This window comes from Astatotilapia calliptera, chromosome 7, assembly GCF_964374335.1.
Source record: "Astatotilapia calliptera chromosome 7, fAstCal68.1, whole genome shotgun sequence".
In the NCBI taxonomy this organism is placed as follows: Eukaryota; Metazoa; Chordata; class Actinopteri; order Cichliformes; family Cichlidae; genus Astatotilapia; species Astatotilapia calliptera.
In genome coordinates, this window is record NC_137428.1 from 68,988,528 (window position 1) to 69,007,636 (window position 19,109).

General features: G+C 44.4%; 1 protein-coding gene across 5 annotated transcripts in view; it reads right to left on the reverse strand.

Annotated features, from left to right (window-relative positions):
• The window catches only part of cnot1 (CCR4-NOT transcription complex, subunit 1), a 30,894-nt gene that overhangs the window by 3,973 nt on the left and 7,812 nt on the right, over positions 1 to 19,109 (reverse strand). The window contains exons 5-38 of one of the 5 annotated variants that reach the window (XM_026176808.2): positions 18,544 to 18,612; positions 17,993 to 18,047; positions 16,392 to 16,595; positions 16,085 to 16,253; positions 15,626 to 15,752; positions 14,919 to 15,029; positions 14,606 to 14,776; positions 14,358 to 14,485; positions 13,845 to 14,085; positions 13,560 to 13,679; positions 13,123 to 13,245; positions 12,837 to 12,988; positions 12,144 to 12,291; positions 11,745 to 11,943; positions 11,550 to 11,663; positions 10,025 to 10,149; positions 9,630 to 9,916; positions 9,465 to 9,543; positions 9,065 to 9,313; positions 8,787 to 8,927; positions 8,516 to 8,695; positions 8,186 to 8,302; positions 7,986 to 8,096; positions 7,783 to 7,860; positions 7,263 to 7,440; positions 6,817 to 6,971; positions 6,300 to 6,596; positions 6,066 to 6,206; positions 1,660 to 1,764; positions 1,389 to 1,508; positions 934 to 1,128; positions 626 to 768; positions 395 to 503; positions 22 to 191 (exon numbers count right to left, since the gene is read on the reverse strand). In XM_026176808.2, the coding sequence (XP_026032593.1) occupies positions 22 to 191; positions 395 to 503; positions 626 to 768; positions 934 to 1,128; positions 1,389 to 1,508; positions 1,660 to 1,764; positions 6,066 to 6,206; positions 6,300 to 6,596; positions 6,817 to 6,971; positions 7,263 to 7,440; positions 7,783 to 7,860; positions 7,986 to 8,096; positions 8,186 to 8,302; positions 8,516 to 8,695; positions 8,787 to 8,927; positions 9,065 to 9,313; positions 9,465 to 9,543; positions 9,630 to 9,916; positions 10,025 to 10,149; positions 11,550 to 11,663; positions 11,745 to 11,943; positions 12,144 to 12,291; positions 12,837 to 12,988; positions 13,123 to 13,245; positions 13,560 to 13,679; positions 13,845 to 14,085; positions 14,358 to 14,485; positions 14,606 to 14,776; positions 14,919 to 15,029; positions 15,626 to 15,752; positions 16,085 to 16,253; positions 16,392 to 16,595; positions 17,993 to 18,047; positions 18,544 to 18,612 (5,111 nt within the window). Of the gene's footprint in view, positions 1 to 21; positions 192 to 394; positions 504 to 625; positions 769 to 933; positions 1,129 to 1,388; positions 1,509 to 1,659; positions 1,765 to 6,065; positions 6,207 to 6,299; positions 6,597 to 6,816; positions 6,972 to 7,262; positions 7,441 to 7,782; positions 7,861 to 7,985; positions 8,097 to 8,185; positions 8,303 to 8,515; positions 8,696 to 8,786; positions 8,928 to 9,064; positions 9,314 to 9,464; positions 9,544 to 9,629; positions 9,917 to 10,024; positions 10,150 to 11,549; positions 11,664 to 11,744; positions 11,944 to 12,143; positions 12,295 to 12,836; positions 12,989 to 13,122; positions 13,246 to 13,559; positions 13,680 to 13,844; positions 14,086 to 14,357; positions 14,486 to 14,605; positions 14,777 to 14,918; positions 15,030 to 15,625; positions 15,753 to 16,084; positions 16,254 to 16,391; positions 16,596 to 17,992; positions 18,048 to 18,543; positions 18,613 to 19,109 lie in introns of all 5 variants that reach the window. The other 4 variants (XM_026176811.2, XM_026176809.2, XM_026176810.2 and 1 more) reach the window with 4 other exon arrangements.

Here is a 19,109-nt window from a genome sequence, read left to right on the forward strand (position 1 = left end):
AAAACTGCTGTGGTTCATTACCCCTCAGGTGCATTAGCTCTGGAGTGCGCACAGGTCCTCATCAAAGTCTCAATTGTGTGGAAGAGGTCAGCTTCTGTGACGTGGCTCACACTGCGTTCATCCACCAGCAGCAGCTTCACCAACTGCATGGCAAATGCAACCGCCATGTAGTGCAGTCCATTTTCCATTGACTGGAGGGAGGAGGGGAAAACATTTTGTTAATTTAAAAACACATTGACAGAGCAACCAACAGCAAAGGAAACTGATTCAATCAGAAAAAGCATGTTTATGCCTCCAGAAGTTTTATTTCACCAACTTACAGAACAGATGTGAAGACCAGTTAATGGCAGTGAACAGACAAAGACACTACCCACAGAAGTAGAAATGTGTGTACCTGTGCTAGGTGCAGGTCATACTGCTGCATATTTACAAGATGGTTCCTGATCAAAAGCTCCACCGCCTCGACGTTGTACTTGTATTCGTCACGGCATTCAATCAGACACCTGCGAACATGAAGCAAGTCAGAGACACTAAATTTAACAGATTCATGGAAAATGTTACAATAGCTTTTAGGATGGTGCAGGATATCCCATTCTGCACAAAAACTGTTCCAACATAGACGCACCTGGTGATCTGCTTATTGCACCACTGTGGGCCATAGGCACGTCCATCCTGCAGGGCTTTAAGCACCAACAAGTGGCACTCCCTGTAGCGAAGCAGCAAGTCGGCATCGGCGCCACTTGTAGCATCCAGAAGACCTTCAACAGCCTGGAGGATGGAATGAGCATTAAGACCTGACCTGTCTAACAGCGATTGTGAAGACAAAACGACATCAGTTCTATAAACTGCTTCTAAGTATGCACAAAACGAGAAGCTACTGTGCGGAAGACGTCTACGAGCCAAAACTAAACCAGCAACATTTAGTTATCCCACCTTCTGCAGCAAGCCAAGCGCTGCAATGCCATCCCTGGAGTTTCTAGCCAGAGCCACAGCTTCCAGCAAGCTCCGCAAGGCCTGGGTAAGAGGGTTCATGGCAAGCGCTGGAGGGATGGCATGAAGATGCTGCTCCAGGTCTGCTATGCACTTATCATAGATCTGAGCAACATCATCCGTCGCCCATGCCTGTTGCTGAGATAACATGGGGAAAAAAAGTTTGAGTTAAATGCGGCAACACAAGAAGTATTTAGTTAAATGTTGCTTTCTGAGCAACTCATCCACTGAATATTCATAAATGATGACAGAATAATAAATGATGATCTCTCCATGCTACTCTAACCTGCAGGACATAAACTTCTAAACATGTTATCAGTTCTGTAACACTGTGGTACTTTTCAGCATTCAGCTCTTGTGTTTGGGATGAGTGCGTGGGTCCCTGAAAATAAACGTACCTTCATGGGCTGAGCCAAGAAGCCAGTTGGTTGGGAAAGGTCATTACTTGGCAAGAAACCTGGAACGTTTCTAGCAAACTCCTCATACACAGCCAGCTGCTTAGGGTCCACTCCTCCCACCTGCAGCACAGGCACACCGTTACTCAGAGACTGTATCCACAGATTATGAGTTCTTTTTGTTGCATCTCTTCAAATTAATACAAATTCAGGGCAGGTTTCCATTGTTAATCGTGCGTTTTAAGATAAAACTAGCATGTTACAGTGACCTCACCTTTAGCCTGATCTGCTCTGGCATACGTTCAGCCTGGTAAGTCAGAACAACGGGATCACAATAGCGACGTCCCTCCTGGCGTGCATGCTTCCTCAGCTCAAACTCCTGGAAGAGTAAAAAGGAAACAATGTCAAGAAATTTGACTTAAACGTTTCTACACAGTTACAAAGCTACCGTATTTTCGCGACTATAAGGCGCACATAAAAGTCTTAGATTTTCTTCAAAAAGTGCGGCGCGCCCTATAGCGCAGTGCGCCCTGTGTGTTGTAAGGAGGACATAGTAAAGAACACCATGAGAATGCTAAAGGGTGAAGTGTGGGCGTTGATTGTTTATAAAAGAACAGGTATGTGCGTTATGCAGAACATCGTTGTTTTAACAACCCTGAAAATGGCAAAGAGACACGCTTACGAAGCACAGTTTAAACTGAAGGCCATCAGCTACGCGGAGGAACATGGAAAACAAGCTCCGACAGGTCAAGAAGACGCAGCTGAGTTTCCGCGGACATAAGGCGAGGTGGCAAGAGTTGGAGGAAAGACTCGAGCGGTGGATCATCGAGCAAAGAGCGAGCGGGAGAAGCGTTTCGACTTCACCATTCGACTAAAAGCAGTTTCGCTAGCAGAAGAAATAAAAAATTGAACATTTCCGAGGAGGTCCGTCTTGGTGCTTTCGTTTTATGAAACGGTGCCATTTTTCCATCCGGACCAGGACTACGGTAGCGCAGCAACTTCCAGCAGATTATAAGGAAAAGCTGGCCATCTTCCGCTCCTACTGCAGCAAACACATTGGCGACAAAAACATCCAGCCCAGCCACATCACAAACATGGACGAGGTCCCGCTCACTTTTGACATCCCGGTGAGTCACACTGTGGAGAAGAAGGGGACCAGCACGGTAGCGATACGCACAACGGGGTATGAAAAGTCTTCTTTCACTGTTGTGCTTGGCTGCCATGCTAATGGACAGAAACTATGGTGATTTTTAAGCGAAAGACTTTGCCTAAAGAGAAGTTTCCAGTAGGAATCATCATTAAGGCAAATGAAAAGGGCTGGATGGATGAGGAAATGATGAAAGAGTGGCTGAGGGAGGTGTATGTAAGGAGACCAGGTGGTTTTTTCCACGCATCACCATCGCTGTTGATCTGTGACTCTATGCATCTCACAGCCGATGTGAAAAAACAAGTGCAGCAAATGAATCAGAATCAGAATCAGAATACTTTATTGATCCCTGGGGGAAATTATTTTTTGTTACAGTGCTCCATTTTAAACCAACATTAAGACAAGACAGACAATACGCTAACTAAGAATAGTACAATATATACATATATATACATACATACATAAGTCACTTATAAATAAATATTTGGAAAAGAAACATGTGTAGTTGTAGCAGCAAACAGTGTGTTAAGTGGATGCGTTGTACAGGGAGATGGCCACAGGCAGGAAAGATTTCCTGTGTCGTTCAGTGGTGCTTTTCGGTAATCTCAGTCTCTCACTGAACGAGCTCCTGTGACTGACCAACATGTCATGGAGTGGGTGGGAGGTGTTATCCAACATTGTCTTTATCTTGGACAGCATCCGCCTCTCCGACACCACCTTGAGGGAGTCCAGCTCCATCCCCACAACATTGCTGGCCTTACGGATCAGTTTATTAAGTCTGTTGGCATCTGCGACCCTCAGCCTGCTCCCCCAGCATGCAACAGCATAGAGGATCGCACTGGCCACCACAGACTCATAGAAAATCCTCAGCATTTTCTGGCAGATATTGAAGGACCTCAGTCGCCTCAAAAAATAGAGACGACTCTGGCCCTTCCTGTAAAGTGCTGTGGTGTTTTTAGCCCAGTCCAGTTTATTGTCAATGTGTACTCCAAGGTATTTATAGTCCTCCACAATGTCAACACTGACCCCCTGGATTGAAACAGGGGTCAAGTGTTTCCTGGTCTTCCTGAAGTCCACGATCAGTTCCTTGGTCTTTGCCACGTTGAGCTGCAGATGATTCTGCTCACACCACGTGACAAAGGAGTCGACCACAGCCCGGTACTCTGTCTCATCATCCCTGCTGATGCATCCAACCACCGCAGAGTCATCAGAAAACTTCTGAAGATGGCAGGTCTCTGTGCAGTGGCTGAAGTCTGTGGTGTAGAGGGTGAAGAGGAAGGGGGAGAGGACAGTCCCCTGTGGTGCCCCTGTGTTGCTAATCACCTTGTCAGACACACACTGTGGGAGACGTACATATTGTGGTCTTCCTGTCAGGTAATCAACAATCCAGGACACCAGAGAAGCATCCACCTGCATCGCTGCTAACTTATCACCCAGGAGGGTCGGCCTGATGGTGTTGAAAGCACTGGAAAAGTCAAAAAACATGACCCTCACAGTGCTCGCCGGCTGGTCCAGATGGGTGTAGACACGATTGAGCAGGTAGATGATGGCGTCCTCTGTTCCGAGACGAGGCTGATAAGCGAACTGAAGGGGATCCAGATGTGGTCTTACTATGGGTCGCAGCTGGTCCAGGATGAGCCTTTCCAGGGTCTTCATGATGTGGGAGGTCAGTGCCACGGGCCTGTAATCCTGGGGGCCACTGGGACGAGGCGTCTTTGGTACAGGGACGAGGCATGATGTCTTCCACATCACCGGGACCCTCTGCAGACTCAGACTCAGCATAAACAGTTTATGAAAGACTCCACACAGCTGGGGGGCACAGGTCTTGAGGACAAGGGGACTCACTCCGTCTGGTCCAGCAGACTTGCCTGAGTGAAGTCTCCTCATTTGCATCTCAACCTGGTATTGAGTGAAGGTGATGGGTGGGGGAGGGGTGTCAGGAATCTCACAGGAGGCAACATGTGAAGAGAGAGGCTGGCACAGTGGTGTGGCTCTGGATTCCAGGCTGACTGCAGGTGAGGTTGTGGGGGTGGGAGCAGACACTGTGGTGTCGAATCTATTGAAAAACAGATTCAACTCGTCGGCTCTATTCTCACCTCCCTCAGCTCCCCTGCTGTTGGTTGGCCTGAATCCAGTGATGGTCTTCATGCCCCTCCACACCTCTCTCATGCTGTTCTGCTGGAGTTTCCACTCCAGCTTCCTCCTGTAATTGTCCTTAGCCTCTCTGATCTTGTCCTTTAGTAACACCTGGATCTTCCTCACCTCCTCTTTGTTGCCCCCTCTGAAAGCCCTCTTCTTGTTGTTGAGGAGGGCTTTGATGTCCTTAGTCACCCACGGCTTGTTATTTGGGTAACAATGAACAGTCTGAGCTGGAACAATGGAGTCGGTGCAGAAAGTTATGTAGTCTGTGATACACTCAGTAAGCCCATTGATGTCCTCGGCGTGAGGCTCACAGAGTGTTTCCCAGTCGGTCACCTCGAAACAGCCCTGTAGTTCTGCTAAGGCCTCCTCTGACCACCTCCTAACAGTCCTGGTGGTCACAGGTTCCCTCCTCACAATTGGCACATAGCGGGGGGTGAGGTGAATCAAGTTATGATCTGACCTACCAAGTGGGGGGAGGGAGGAGGAGCTGTATGCATCCTTGACGTTAGCATACAGTAAGTCTAAAGTTTTCTCTCCCCTGGTGGGACAGTCCACATATTGTTTGAATGTTGGTATATTGTCCAGTGATACATGGTTGAAGTCACCCGAGATCACAATAAAGGCACTCGGGTGCTGAGTCTGTAGCCGAGCTATGGCAGAGTGGATAGTGTCACATGCAGCTGTGGGGTTAGCAGAGGGGGGAACATAGACAGCCACCAAGATGACTGTGAGCTTGCTGTCATTCAGGAGGCCTGACAAAGGAACTCCAACCGCTGGACATCACTGTGAACCGGCCGTTCAAAGTAAGGCTGCGAGCGGCCTGGGAGCGATGGAGACCACAGTTTCACCAAGAGTGGAAGGCAGCGCCGGGCGAGTTACGCCACAATTTTCCAATGGATTGTAGATGCTTGGGCTAACATGTCTGCTGGCACTGTTGTCCGAGCTTTCGCAAAAGCCGGCATCATTTCCGAGGAGCCGCACGGCACGGAAAGTGACTCTGACAGTGAAGAAAGTGAACCTGGCATGTTTGATGGAGATTTAGCGCAGCTGTTCAATTCAGACACAGAGGATGAGGACTTCGATGGGTTTGATTGATGACTATTACCGGTAATAAAAATGTGAGTACCAAACTCAGTTTTGCTCCCGCTTTATTTTTAAATACGCACACTTGTATGCGCCCTATAATCAGGTGCACCTTATGTGTGTGTTAAATACAGTAATGGCACACATAACTGAGACTGCGCCTTTTAGTACAGTGCGTCTTATGGTCGTGAAAATACGGTACATGTATTCACCACTCCAACTTGGGCCATAGGCCAATGATCAGTTCCATGAAAATCCAAGTAGATTTGTATTTGTGCCTTTTGGGTTAATCCCCTTTAAAGTCTTACCGTGGCTAGTCTCTTGTCCATTTCAGGGCCAGCCTTCTCCACTGCCGTTTTCTGAATGAAACAGCAAGCAAGTTCACAGTTTTCTTGAGCAATTCTGGCTGCAGCCTCTTCCATCATGTCCCTCTGTTGGGGTGTTGGTGCCTAAAAGGAAAACAAGTTTGTTATTTGATGCATGCTTTTCCTCTTTCTTCTGTAAACTAGCAATTTAAATACACACCCTCGTGGAGGCCTTACCCTCAGAGCTGCAGCAAAGCTATTCTTAAGGTTGGTGGCAATGCTCATGAGCAGAGGCTCACGGCAGGTGATCATGGCCATGCCAGCAGTCAGGTTTCTCATCATATGGTGCGCAGCCACACGCATGCGGGACTCTTCAGAATCCAGAGCGAAGTCCTTCCTGATGATCTGCTCACAGGTCGTCATTGCGATTTTGATAGAGCGATCGACCACAGGGTGCACCAGCTCCTGGACGGCACGCTCCACTGACTGACGCACACATTGCTTTAGCTGAGGATGAGCCTGCAGCAGAGGGATCTAAGAAAACAAGAGCAGCCCAAGAATGAGAGAAACTACTAAAAAGAGATCCAAACACATGAAATGATTACTCATTAATTAGTTACTCTCGGTGTCATCAGGTCCCTGAGGGCGTCTAGTGTGCGTAGCTTCATGTGTGCATAGCTGAAGTGTATAGAATCCTGCAACAGTCTACAACTCTGCTCAGACGCCAAAATCATGACGCAGTCTTTATACTTACGTTGACATTTATATTGATGTGGGGAGCCAGGCCTGCCAATGCATACACATTGATGTCATGGTAACTAAACTGCGGGGTGGGCGGCCCGGTCGTTGTACAAGTGGTGGTGGTTGCAGCTGGGGTGGAGGGAGGAGCTGCAAATGGAACAAAGTCTCCTGTTGGTTGAAAATGCTAATTTGATTAAAAAACTCACAAGAAAAGGCAAAACAAACAGCAAGCACACAAAAACCAACGAGCTTCTTAAAGTGTTCTCAAAGGACAAGTGATGGCCCCAACATGACAAGATTACAAGTAACAATAAGATTCTGACATGTTCAAGTATTCAAAACAAAACAATTCAAGTTTCAGACGTAACAGAAGTAATGCATTTTGTTTCTACATGACAAAAACAAACATTTGAGATGTTTAAACTACAAAGACAATTTAAAGAGGAATAACATGATCACCTGCAGTAGAGACTGGCAGCATCTCCTCTGGAGGTTTTGCCTCCTTCTTTGGTGCCGATAGCTGCTCCTCGAGGTTCTTTAGCTTCTCCTTGTCCTTCAGCAGGTTTCCTGGCTTCAGCTCGTTGATGTCCAAAGATAAGTTCTTACACAGAACTTCAATCTCAAACTTCAAATTCAACTGTAGTAAACAAAAGCATGGAAGCAATGAACTTCTGATACCTTTTTATTTACCTAAGGAAACGTCAGTCACTTGAACTGTAATTTTATTCATGACGTTAAGTGATAATGACGGTTTAGACAAGTGCAGTTTTCAGTGATAAGACATCCTGCTATGCATCATTGTGCATTTAATCTTAATTGTTAAATATCACTCAGTGCATCCAATCAAAAACAGGAATCATGGCAGGCAGCTCCACTGTTGTTACTGTAAATGTAAAACAACCGGACTGGAGTTTAAGACTACGGTACAAATCCAGATGTGTTTTCTAAATAGCAACACACAAGGCTAACTTATTACTACCTTCAGGTCATGTTCCTGATGCAGCTCAGCGAGAACATTCATGATGGCCATAGTCCAAGGATTCTGGGGTCTGAAAACCTGTGGACTCAAAAATATAATCACGCTGAGTGGTTTGGACATTTCCCCCCACTGTATATATAGAAAAGTTGGTATATGGGCCATACTGCTTAGGGTCTACTGAGAAGTACACCTATATTTCTCACCATGCTTCGCACGCTGGACTCCAAAACTTTGGCCACAAAGGGAACCACATAGAGCAGCTCCTGCTGGCCTTTCACATAAGCTTCCAGTAGCAAAGACTTTACTTCTAGATCCTAGAAGAGGGGAAAAATAAAAATTAGGCCACTCTGAAGCACAAAAACCAGCAGATAATTTTACGGAGCAAGTAATAAAATGCTCTTACTGTATAAAGGATAGGCTTGTTTTTGGCCAGTGTAATCATGCCTAACCAGTGGCCAAGGTTCTTCAGCAGGGAGCGATCAGAGAAGTTGGCAGCTGCCTTGTCTGAGGTCAGAAGCACCTGAAAGACGCAGGGGAAAAGTACTTTACAAAGGATGACAGTTTACCAGAGCAAAACCAGTTTACCCAACATAATAATGTGACGTGTGAGAAACGTAACTACAAGCGCATCACACTAGGCAAGTTTTTGGCAATAAGACAGCAGAGCTCAATCCGACTTTTGGTAGAGGTGTCAAACATTGCACTGAACTAAATATTCCGTCTTTAAGTCTACCTTGATGTTCCTGTAGGTTTCATTAAGAACCATCTTCACAAACTCGGGGTTTTTCAGTGTGTCCAAAAAGTTCGAGTAGAGGCTGTGAAAGTTGGGCTCGATGCTGACTCGCTTCATCACCAGGTACTGAGACACCCAGGGCATGAACTCCTCTTTCACCGTCTCTTTCAACTCCTCGACCTGACAAAAGAAATGTTCTGCTTTTAAAAAACAGCATCTTTGATTATTAAGGTTGTTCTAATGCAGTAATATTTTGTTTCTTTGTCTTTACCTTCTGAGTCATGTTGGATTGAGAAAGGTTGTTGAAAATAAAAGCAATCTTCTCCTGGACATTCTCCGGAGGTTCTACGATCCTTTCCGTTTGGTCAGTAGCCACCAGCAGGGTGTCAATGTTGGTAGTGTTTATGGAGGGCTGTAGGTAGGAACGGAGACTATTTATTATTATTGTGTGTGTGTGTGTGTCTGTCTATCTATATCTAGATATATCTAGATATATCTCTCTCTCTCTCTCTATGCTGCCGCATGGTGTCCGGTCAAAACTGAACTCACAGGCACATCCTTCTTGAAGTTAGTGGCTGTCGGCCTTGCGATCGTGGACGTCTTAGAGGCTGTGGGTGTAGTCGTGGTGGTTGTGACGAGGGTGCTGGGCTGGCCTGGCTGTGGGGCTTTAAGGCCGGCAGGTTGCTGCGACTGTGCCTGGGCTTGTACTAGAGCCAGGCTCCCAGGTGTGGTGATGGACCCCTGCATCTTCACTGGAGGGTCCCGTGACTGTTGTCCATACTCAATATACTGCACACACAGGATATTTGAAGATGCAGAGCGACAGATTTAATTTAGCTGAATCAAAGGCGCGCTTCTCTCTCCAGCAAGAGAGAGAACTAAGTAAAACTTAATGAATGCTGATAACAGAAAAAGGATCACCACAAATAAATTAAGGAAACCTGATTACCTCTTGTAAATGGTGGGGGAATTGCAAGAAGTGACCAATTGAAGCCAGGTGCTGACAGTACTGAGGGTAGTCCTTTAGCCTAGGGGAGAAAAAAAAAAAAAGAGATGTCAGCTGTAACATAACGCCTTATACTTACACTTGTTTTGCAAAAGAAAAAGCTAGTACCTGTTTTTGAACCGATCTAGGGCAGCAATTCCAAAGTAATACATTTTGGATCCGTACGGTTTTCGTAAGGCTTCAAGAACATATCGGAGGGCCAAACCCAGGGCCATGTAAGTGACGAGACCTTTCTCGATTATTCCACCAAAAAGACAGGCAGTGATATGCAGCTCCTTGTCTGGGTACTGGGGGAAGAATCTGTATTCCTCAAACAGGTTTCGAAGCATGCAGTTGAACACCTCTCGCTCCCGCTTGATGGTAGAATCCTTAAACCTTTGCAGCATTTCCAAGACCTGCATGAGTCCAATGACATCACATATGAATTGTTTGACAAGTGTGGAAAGGATTCTATTTGAAGAGGAATGATATTCGCAGAAAAAAATGTCATGTAAACTACTCACTTCATCCACAGACATGGTTGGGTGAGGTGGGTGGTTGTAAATGCGCTGGAAGTAACTGTTTGCTTCGTCATCTATTTCCTTACTAAAGTGCTGGTTTGCTTCGGGCCACACCTGAGAAAGGTCGGCTGGGAACAGAAAAGCATAAGTGATCATTTTAAGTCCAACAATGAATAAGAATGCACTCATTTTCACTATAATAAAACACAAAAGTGTCTTGGTTTATCTACAACACGCAAGTCACATTGTTTGTGTTGTTTAAAATTTCTTCACACACAAGAAAAAGAAAATAAAAATTCCCGTAGGGGCCCTTTCGGAAATGTTACAGAGGCGAGCAAACACAACAACAACAGCTGAAACTGAATGACCTGATTCAGCCCAAAGTACAGGCGACAGCTGGAGGTCAATAACAGCTGAGAAAACTTCTTTCACCGTTAACCTTAAAACACCAACATCTAGGGCTGCGCGATATGACCAAAATCAAACGTAACATTTTCTGTAAAGTCTGTGAATCTCGGGCAGCTCGACCTGCGTGAAGTGTTTCCAGCTGCGCGTCGTGTAGCTGGAGTCGAGTGTTTTAACCGATGCATGAAACGACACATTTTTAGACACAAGTTGTAACGGCCGACATTTTCTTTGTGAGTATTTCTTACACGGCGTGCTGCGGGGAAAAGCCTGTTCTAACGTTTGAGTCTAAGGTCTATTTTTTAAGCACCTGACGGCTCTTTTTTACTTCTCATCTGTAAATAATCTGCTCTTTCACATGATTCGGTTTATTTTGAAAAGTCTCAACAGGATCTTGAGCTTTATTCTGAAAGGTTTATGTGGAACATTAACAAGCGGACACGCGATGGTGTTACCGTCGTTGTTGCTAACGACAACGCATAAAAACAGGCGCTTGTCCGTCCGTAGTGTGGTGATATTAAATATAAGAGAAAGAGAGAAGTTTAAGAAATGAATACAGCCACTGCAGTGACCATCAGAACGATGAAAATAATATTGCTGTAAACAGTTTATTTTACGACACCACGAAACAAACGATAGCGTGAAATGAAACGACAGACGTTTTTATTTCGTCATCCGATATATATCGTTGTATCGAACAGCCCTACCAACATCAATCATTCATGTTCGTCTTTATAGACTGGATGAAAGAAAACAAGTGTCTCTTCATCTTAGAGGCCTCTAACAATTCAGTACTGTAGACAATTACGTCATGTTGAAGAAGCTGAAAAATATTAAAGTGGGGCTGTCAGCAAAAGCAGACAAGGAATGGAAGACTGATCTGTATTTCCTCTCACACTGAAGTCTACAATCATTTTATGTAAAACAAATCACCAATTAACTTGTTTCAGGAATAAAATCTCACGTTAAGGAAACGTTTTGGTGCGGCAGACAAAGTGCCCTGAAAGCCAATTTCTTTAGTAAGTGATTGTTGTCAAAAGCAGAGGAAATACAGTGCTGAGCAGCGCGGGGCGGGGCTCTCAGTCACACCACTACCACCACCACTTACAGGCCTTCATCTTACTCTGCTGAAAGGTTGGTGGGTTCAGGCCCGGTGTGCTCATCTTCCTGGGACCAAAAGGATCAGTGCTCCCTGCTGGCATCCCTAGACCAGGACCGATGCCCGTGCCCAGTGGACCTGGAAGTAACAATAATGTCACTTTTCTGCTTCACACTTGATAGCATGTTTGGATTGAAATACAAAAACCTGAGGTCATACCAGGGAGTTGTGAGGGCAGGCCGGAAATGCTCCCAAAAGGTGTGCTGGGATTAGGATTGGGAAGTGGTGGAAAGGCTTTTGCTGGAGACTGGGGATTATTGAAAGGTGTATTCACTGGGGTTGGGAAACTTATGCTTGGATTGAGGGAAGTAGCTGAGGGCCCCAAATTCAAACCGCCAATGCCACTCAGAGGGTCCATCTAAACAAAGGGACATAAAGTTAAGCAGGCAGGAATGGAACAGAGCTACTAACGTCAGCTTTTTACAGTAAAAGAAAACATGACAGAACTGTTATAGAAACCCAAAACATTGTACACTTTATAAAAGTGTTAATATCAAAATTAGCATCCACAAAACCAATCATGAAAATGTATTTCAAAAGACGTGATATGCAAGATACCTGTACAGGTGAGATGGCATCTAGGGTGCTGGTGCTCGGGGCACGTCCCTTTGGCATTACACCTGGTGGTGGCTGTCGGGCTTTATTCATTACATTGCTGCAATTAGCCACCATCGTCAGGATAGTCTCCGACAACTCCTGGGATACACTGCTAAGGATTTAAAACAAAAACAACATACATGTAAGACAGATGTTACACTGCATCGAACCAGCGTTGGGCTCCACTCGAAGCTCCAAAAGTCCAGGAGCATCAAACAAAAGCCCCTTTTCCTTTAGCACCTACTCGGATCAACTGGCCACAGTTTTCCACTAAGTCAGTCTCTGGTGCTAAAATAGTACCCGCTCGGCCGAGGTTCAAGTGATCCGAGCAGGTACTGAAATGCGATGTCACCAGAGTGCATGCTACTGATTGAGAGATGAGTCGTGAAAGCAGCACGTTCACGAAAATCACAACCGCCATTTTCATAACCTGGCATCGAGGGAAATGGCTACAACTAAGAAGAAAAAGCCGCGGCCCGAGTACGATCACCTCTGCTTGTACCTTTGTTGTAGTGTGTTGCATACCAATTACATCACAGGACGCTCGCTCGCGTTGCTATGATGATGACCACGCACAAAAGGTGGTGCGCAATTGCAATGGAAAAAGCAGTCGATCCGAATAGGGGATAAACAACAGGCTTTAAAGTTCCTCACCCAGCACATGACTGCAAGCAGGCCAGCATGGTGGCTAGAGTCTCTGGAGGCAACTGGGCACTTTTGGGCTGGTCCTTATCAGGAGCCAAACCCCCCATAATGGATGGACAGCGCCTCTTCAAGAACGTCACACAAGCTTGGATGAAAGGTTCCTGTCACAAGAACAAGAAATATAATTAATACAAAACCAGACTTTTCATGAAATACGTTTAATGTTACACTAGCATAAACAGGAAACCCATCTAAAAAGACATATCGATTAGCAATCATTAGTTTAAAGACCTACCCCGTGCTCTCTAATTTTGTCAGTAAGCCATTTATCGAGTTTGAGGTATTCACGACGCGAGGCAAGTGCAGCGAGATCAATAACAAAGGCAAACGGAGTACCATTCAGCAGCATTGATAGAGACTGTAGAGAGGAAAAACACATTCATGTTCACATTGGGTTCACTTAATCTGTCTCCATTTATTACATGAAACATTTAATAATCCACCTTTACAACTATAGACACGGACTCTTTAAATCCAATAATCAGATTATGTACAGAGGTCTGTTATTGCAGCAAATACAATGTTTTTAAATATTAAATCAAAAAAAGTTTCTAAGGAGAGAACCGACATGCTATACAGCGTGTACCTTTACCCTCTACCTTAAATTCAGATGAAATGATACAAGAGTACAAAAACTTTAATGGTCAAGGAGAACGCAGTATTCTAACCAACCTTTAAGTCTTGGGCCACATCCAGGATGCGAGATAACTTTGCTTGGTCATACTGCTCCCCTCTCATGTACCATTCAGCCATCGAATGCATAATTAGCTGACGTATGGAAGGAGACTGTCCCTGCAAGACAGACAGACACAGTTTTGTATGCAAGCAGGATTTTTTTAGTTTTTGTTTTTGAACGACGCACCAAACTAGTAGAAAACTTGAGAAACACTTAACTGAAGACATGACTTGCCAAACAACATGTTACCCAGCAACACTGATCTAATAACAAACACCAACCTGTCCATGCCAGGCATAGTGCAGGATAATGGCAGAGTTGGGGTGATTTCCCAAAAAGATGGGCATCAGGGTGGAGATGAGCTCGTGGCGCAGTGTGTGCCACGAGGTGGTAATCTGCAGTAACGCCAGCACCAACATGTCGGGGCAGTGTTTGATCGGGAAGCTGAACAGCTGCTTCACCTGCTCATACTGGCCCACCTCAGACAGTCGAAGCAGACTCTCCACCAGATCCAGACTTTTCCTGTGAAGAATTACAAAAAGATGAGCACTTTGGCAGAGTTTTAAAGTGTCGTGGTAAACTTGATTTGAAGTGATGGATTTTTTTTATTTATTCATTTTTAACGTGAACACTTCAGTACACACAGAGGTCCAACTTTGCCTCCAGTTTAAGAGCCCATCAAGGACACCTCAATTACATTTTTACTGCTTTAAAGCAAAATCTGAAGCCACAGTAAGAAAAATACGCAACGGCACACCGTTCTGCAGAGGCAAGGTGATATTCAATTTCCATACCATGTGGCAATCTCTCTATTGTCATCCTCTGGTGGGGCCTTGAGGATGTCAATGGCCACAGTGTGACAAGGGTAGTCAGCAAAGCAAAACACGTCTGGGTTCATCAGGGAGTGTTGAATGAATGACAACTGGAAAAAATACAGAAAAGATGCATTAAACTACACAAATCTATTCCAACTTGACAAAGATTCCTCTCATAATTTTCCCCAAACACCTGAATTTTTACCCTCTCGATGAACATAAGTTACCTGTCCCTCAGCATGTTTCCAAGGCCGATAGATGAGATCCACAGGAAAACTTTCAATGCCCAGCCCTCTCTGGATCCCATACACCACTACCTGCAGGCCTTTGCTGTCTCGGATTATAAAGCCCGGGTGGTCCAGTTCATATGTCACCTCTTTGAAGTTGAGATTGGGATTCTAGGGTATAGGTTAAAAATAAATAAATAAATAAGCAGTGAAAATTCAGCCATTAAAAAGGATTTTTTATTTTTGTTAAGTTTTCCATCTCAGCGTTTCCTGGAAAATTTCTGGTTTTCAGATGAACTGACAGTTCACTTACCACTTCTTTGACAATGTCGATGAGGACCTCAACGTTCCACGTATGTGTCTGCGAACCATCGTTCTTATCTTTCCCATCGCTCCAGATACCGCTTCCTGGAGCAGAGATAGACTGCAGAAAGAGGAAAGCCATCAATCATCCATCAAAATCTGTGTTTGAGCCACCGTCTCCACCTTTGTCCAGTACCATGGGACAGAGTGCACTCACATTTAAAAACAAGAGAAGAGCAAAGCAGGTACGCCTGGGCTTTGATAAGGTTTCTTTTTAACATTAAGCCCACGGCGTGAAGGCTTAACTAAGAGGGACAGAAAGAGCCGAGTGTCGAAGGTGAACTGCTACATGCTTACAGAACACAGCATCAGACAGAAGGGCTGCTCGGCCTTGTATGATAACAGGGTACTCTATTCGACTTCATTCTGTCAGTTAAGGCCGACTTCAGCATGAAAATAAAACATGTGCACACGGAGAAGCTGCCTGACATTGAGAAGTCCACAGCTGTGCTAGCCAAATCTTTAACTGGTTGATAATAAAACAGTGTGAACTGCTAGACTGTCTCCTGCACTCAGCAAAAACAACAGCAGTTTGAATCTTCATGTTTGCACTTACAGTAGTTCATGGCAAGTCTGTGTGAAGAGAAACTAACTATGAAGCAAACCAAACAGCGTTCTTACACTTTCCTGTCCCCTCCATCAAATAAAGAGTCTCACCTGTAGTGGGATGCCGTCAGTTAGACCAGAGTGGGTACGAGCCATCATGCCCAGGACCCTGGCTACCTGGCTGGCCGTCACCTCTCTCACCCCATATTGAACGATTATGTTTCTGCACTCGTCCAGACTGAAGAGAGGAAAGAAAAGGTCAATGTTGCCTACAATCCGTCATTACTGAGCACTCGCATGTAATTTCAGACCAGAACTTATATTAGGACAGGATTAAGTAATAACTCACTTTGAGGTTTGTGATAAAGCGTGTTCAAACAATAAAAAGACTGCCAGTTTTCTTTCATATTTATTTAACACAATTTACCAAACACGCAAGAGCTTCTTGGTGCCAACACACGGTCGTTCAAATGATTACTTAGAATTTAGATACAAGACAAATAACTGTAGTCACAGGTTTATTTCTTTTAAATCACTTTGTTCACACAGTTTCAAACAAGCCACACTCACCTAGCACAGAAACCATAGCCAACTTCTTGAATGAATTCTGCAAGAGAACTCTCCATCCTGGTCTTAGCTAACTCCCCCGAGTCAGGTAGGATCCTGTCCATGAGAATGTCCCGTTTTTCAGGGTACAGCAGTGGTGCGAGCACCACAGGACAGCGCTCCTGGGGGAAATCTGACAGCAACACACAGAAAGCGTGGCAGAGTCAGATTGGGAAAACAAAACTGGCCGTTTCACCATATCGAGTCAGTCTGCGTGCATATTTAAGATTTACAATCAGCCCCCCCCCCCCCCCCAACTGATCCTCCATACCTCGGCAAAGTGTTTTGAGGAAGGCGTCAATCTGCTCTTGCCCTACCCCACTGGCTCCCTTCTGTCCAAACAGTAGATGGGAGAGCAGTAGGTGCAGCACCTCTATGGCAATGTCTTGGAAGCCACCTTCTTGGTTTCCTCCAAGATCTGCGTCAACGTATGACCGCAGGAGGTCTGGAAGTTTCTGCTTGATGAACTGAGCAGCTGAGAGAAAAAAAACAGTTTATCATGTGCTTTCCTGTGTACTATGTTTGAAAAAGAAAAAAAAATCATTAGGTGCAGCTAATGTGAAACATTTAAGTGATTAAATGTTCAGAAGAATGATAGGGACAGTACGCCATGCCTTCCAGAAATGACTGCAATCAAAGCACACAATGCTCCTTAATGCATCTCCGCAAGAAGCGTGTTTGTGTGCAAAAGAGATGAACTGAAATCTTGAAACAAAGTCAAGCATTGATTTCAGGATTTCTCTGCATTGGTAAGCGTGTGTGTGACAGGTAGAGCTGCCACGATTAGTCGACTAGTCGCGATTACGTCGACTATCAAAATCGTCGACGACTGATTTAATAGTCGACGCGTCGTTTGAAGCTTTGTAAGATCGCAAAAGACGCAGGAATAAGTGGCAGGATTTAAGAGTGTAATAACGGACTGAAACAGAAGATGGCAGCACTGCATGTACAAGGATGCCAGCTGCCGTTAAACCCCGAAGAAGAAGAAGCAGCTGTGTCCCAGAATTCATAGCGCGGCCCAGCGCAGTTTCCAACAATGGCGGCAGCTAGTTAGTTTTAATGTTACTCTTATTATTCTTTCTGGGTCACAAAATAAACGTTTAACATATTTTCAGGCGAGAATGTAGCTGTGCAAACCTCAAATATCTGCTCAGTTTATCAGGACACCGCATATTTTCAAAAGCGCTCCGACGTTTTCGGAGGCGTCTGTTACCCACTAGCTCGATAGTTAGCCGGGGGCTAGGCTAACTAGAGCCGTGAGAACACCGTAAATCGGTTTGGCTGATGCAAAACGAGGGATTTAGGAGAATGATCAACACCCTAGACAAACGCTACACAGTGCCGTCCCGCAACTATTTTTCTATTGTTGCACTACCTGCTCTATACACGCAGCATCGAGCAACGGTGGAGACAGAATTTCAAGCAGTACAACATTTTTCGGCAACAACAAAACGTGAGACATTTGTTGTTTTTATGTTTATTTATTGTTTTTATGTTCAATCTCAACTGTTACGAAGTTGATGTGCAGTTAATAAGTGCAATAAATATTTATACTGGAAAAGAAAATCGTGAGAGAATCATGATCTCAATTCTAAGCAAAAAAAATCGTGATTCTCATTTTATGCAAAATCGTGCAGCCCTAGCTGGCATAAAGAATGCAAACTGCATACCAGCAGCAGACTACCAGGCTCATTTCAGCCAAGATTTTAAGACAATTCAGGAAGAACAAGCATGAAATGTATTAGTTCATCTTTAGAAATACAAGATTTGTTGGAAATATAACCGTTTGTTCACTTTACTGACAAATACTGCTAGAAAAACACTGTTTATTCACTGGGTTTAAATAAATGAAGGTGTGCTAGAAAAACTTACCAAAGCCACGAAGGTCTGTGTTGCTGGAGTTGAGCAGAGCAAGGCCAAATATAACCTGAGGGGTAAAAAAACAAAACACTTAAAAGGAGAGCCTAATGTTTCCTTGATTTCATACAGAGAATCTTTAGATCAAAATTTAACTTTATGTTCATACAAGTGCCAAAGCTACTATATTGCATTTACATTGTTTTCACTTGATCCTTTACCACCTAGTGTCATCGAGGCCACTTGTCCTTAATTTGTCATTTTTCGCTGAAAAGTTACAAAATACATTCTCATCTTTGAGGAACTACTTAAATTTTCTATTTATCCCAGAATGGTGGGAGCTACAGTTAAGTAAATCATTGCAAAGTTGACTTCTGTCTGTTCAGACATCAGCATATGTGAAAGCTTTGAAGCTCGTCTTCTCTTCTTTCCAAAACAGTTTGAATTTTGTTTAAGGGAAAAACTGTCTCGGAGTTAGTCATTTAAAGAATGCTTGTAAAATGGGCTCGCTGATGGGCCAATGGTTTAAAATAAAGAAAGAAATAAAGTTGATAGAGCGGGCTTACCTCTTGGACTTTGCTGAGCTTAAGAACTTTGCTCAATTGAGTGAATAAGTGAGCAGATGGCTTCAAACTCTGAAAGACAATTTAAATCAACAATGAAAACCGGTTGTTATCTTGTGTTTCACCTGAAGGTTGAAATACAATTCATTGTTAGTATTCGTAAACACCTTTAACATGTCGGTACAAACATGGGCGTCTCGAGTTTGTCTCTCAGCTACTTAACCCTTTAAGACCATAGAACCAAGTTCGCCAGAGCTTATCTTTATATTTTTCATGCTGTACTGCCAATTTTGGGAGCACTTCAAGTTGCTACGCATCAATACAACCGTTATAGCCCAAATTTTAATAATATGTCTGCATTAAATCCATAGGAACTACAGTGGGGCAAAAAAGTATTTAGTCAGCCACCGATTGTGCAAGTTCCCCCACTTAAAATGATGACAGAGGTCAGTAATTTGCACCAGAGGTACACTTCAACTGTGAGAGACAGAATGTGAAAAAAAAATCCATGAATCCACATGGTAGGATTTGTAAAGAATTTATTCGTAAATCAGGGTGGAAAATAAGTA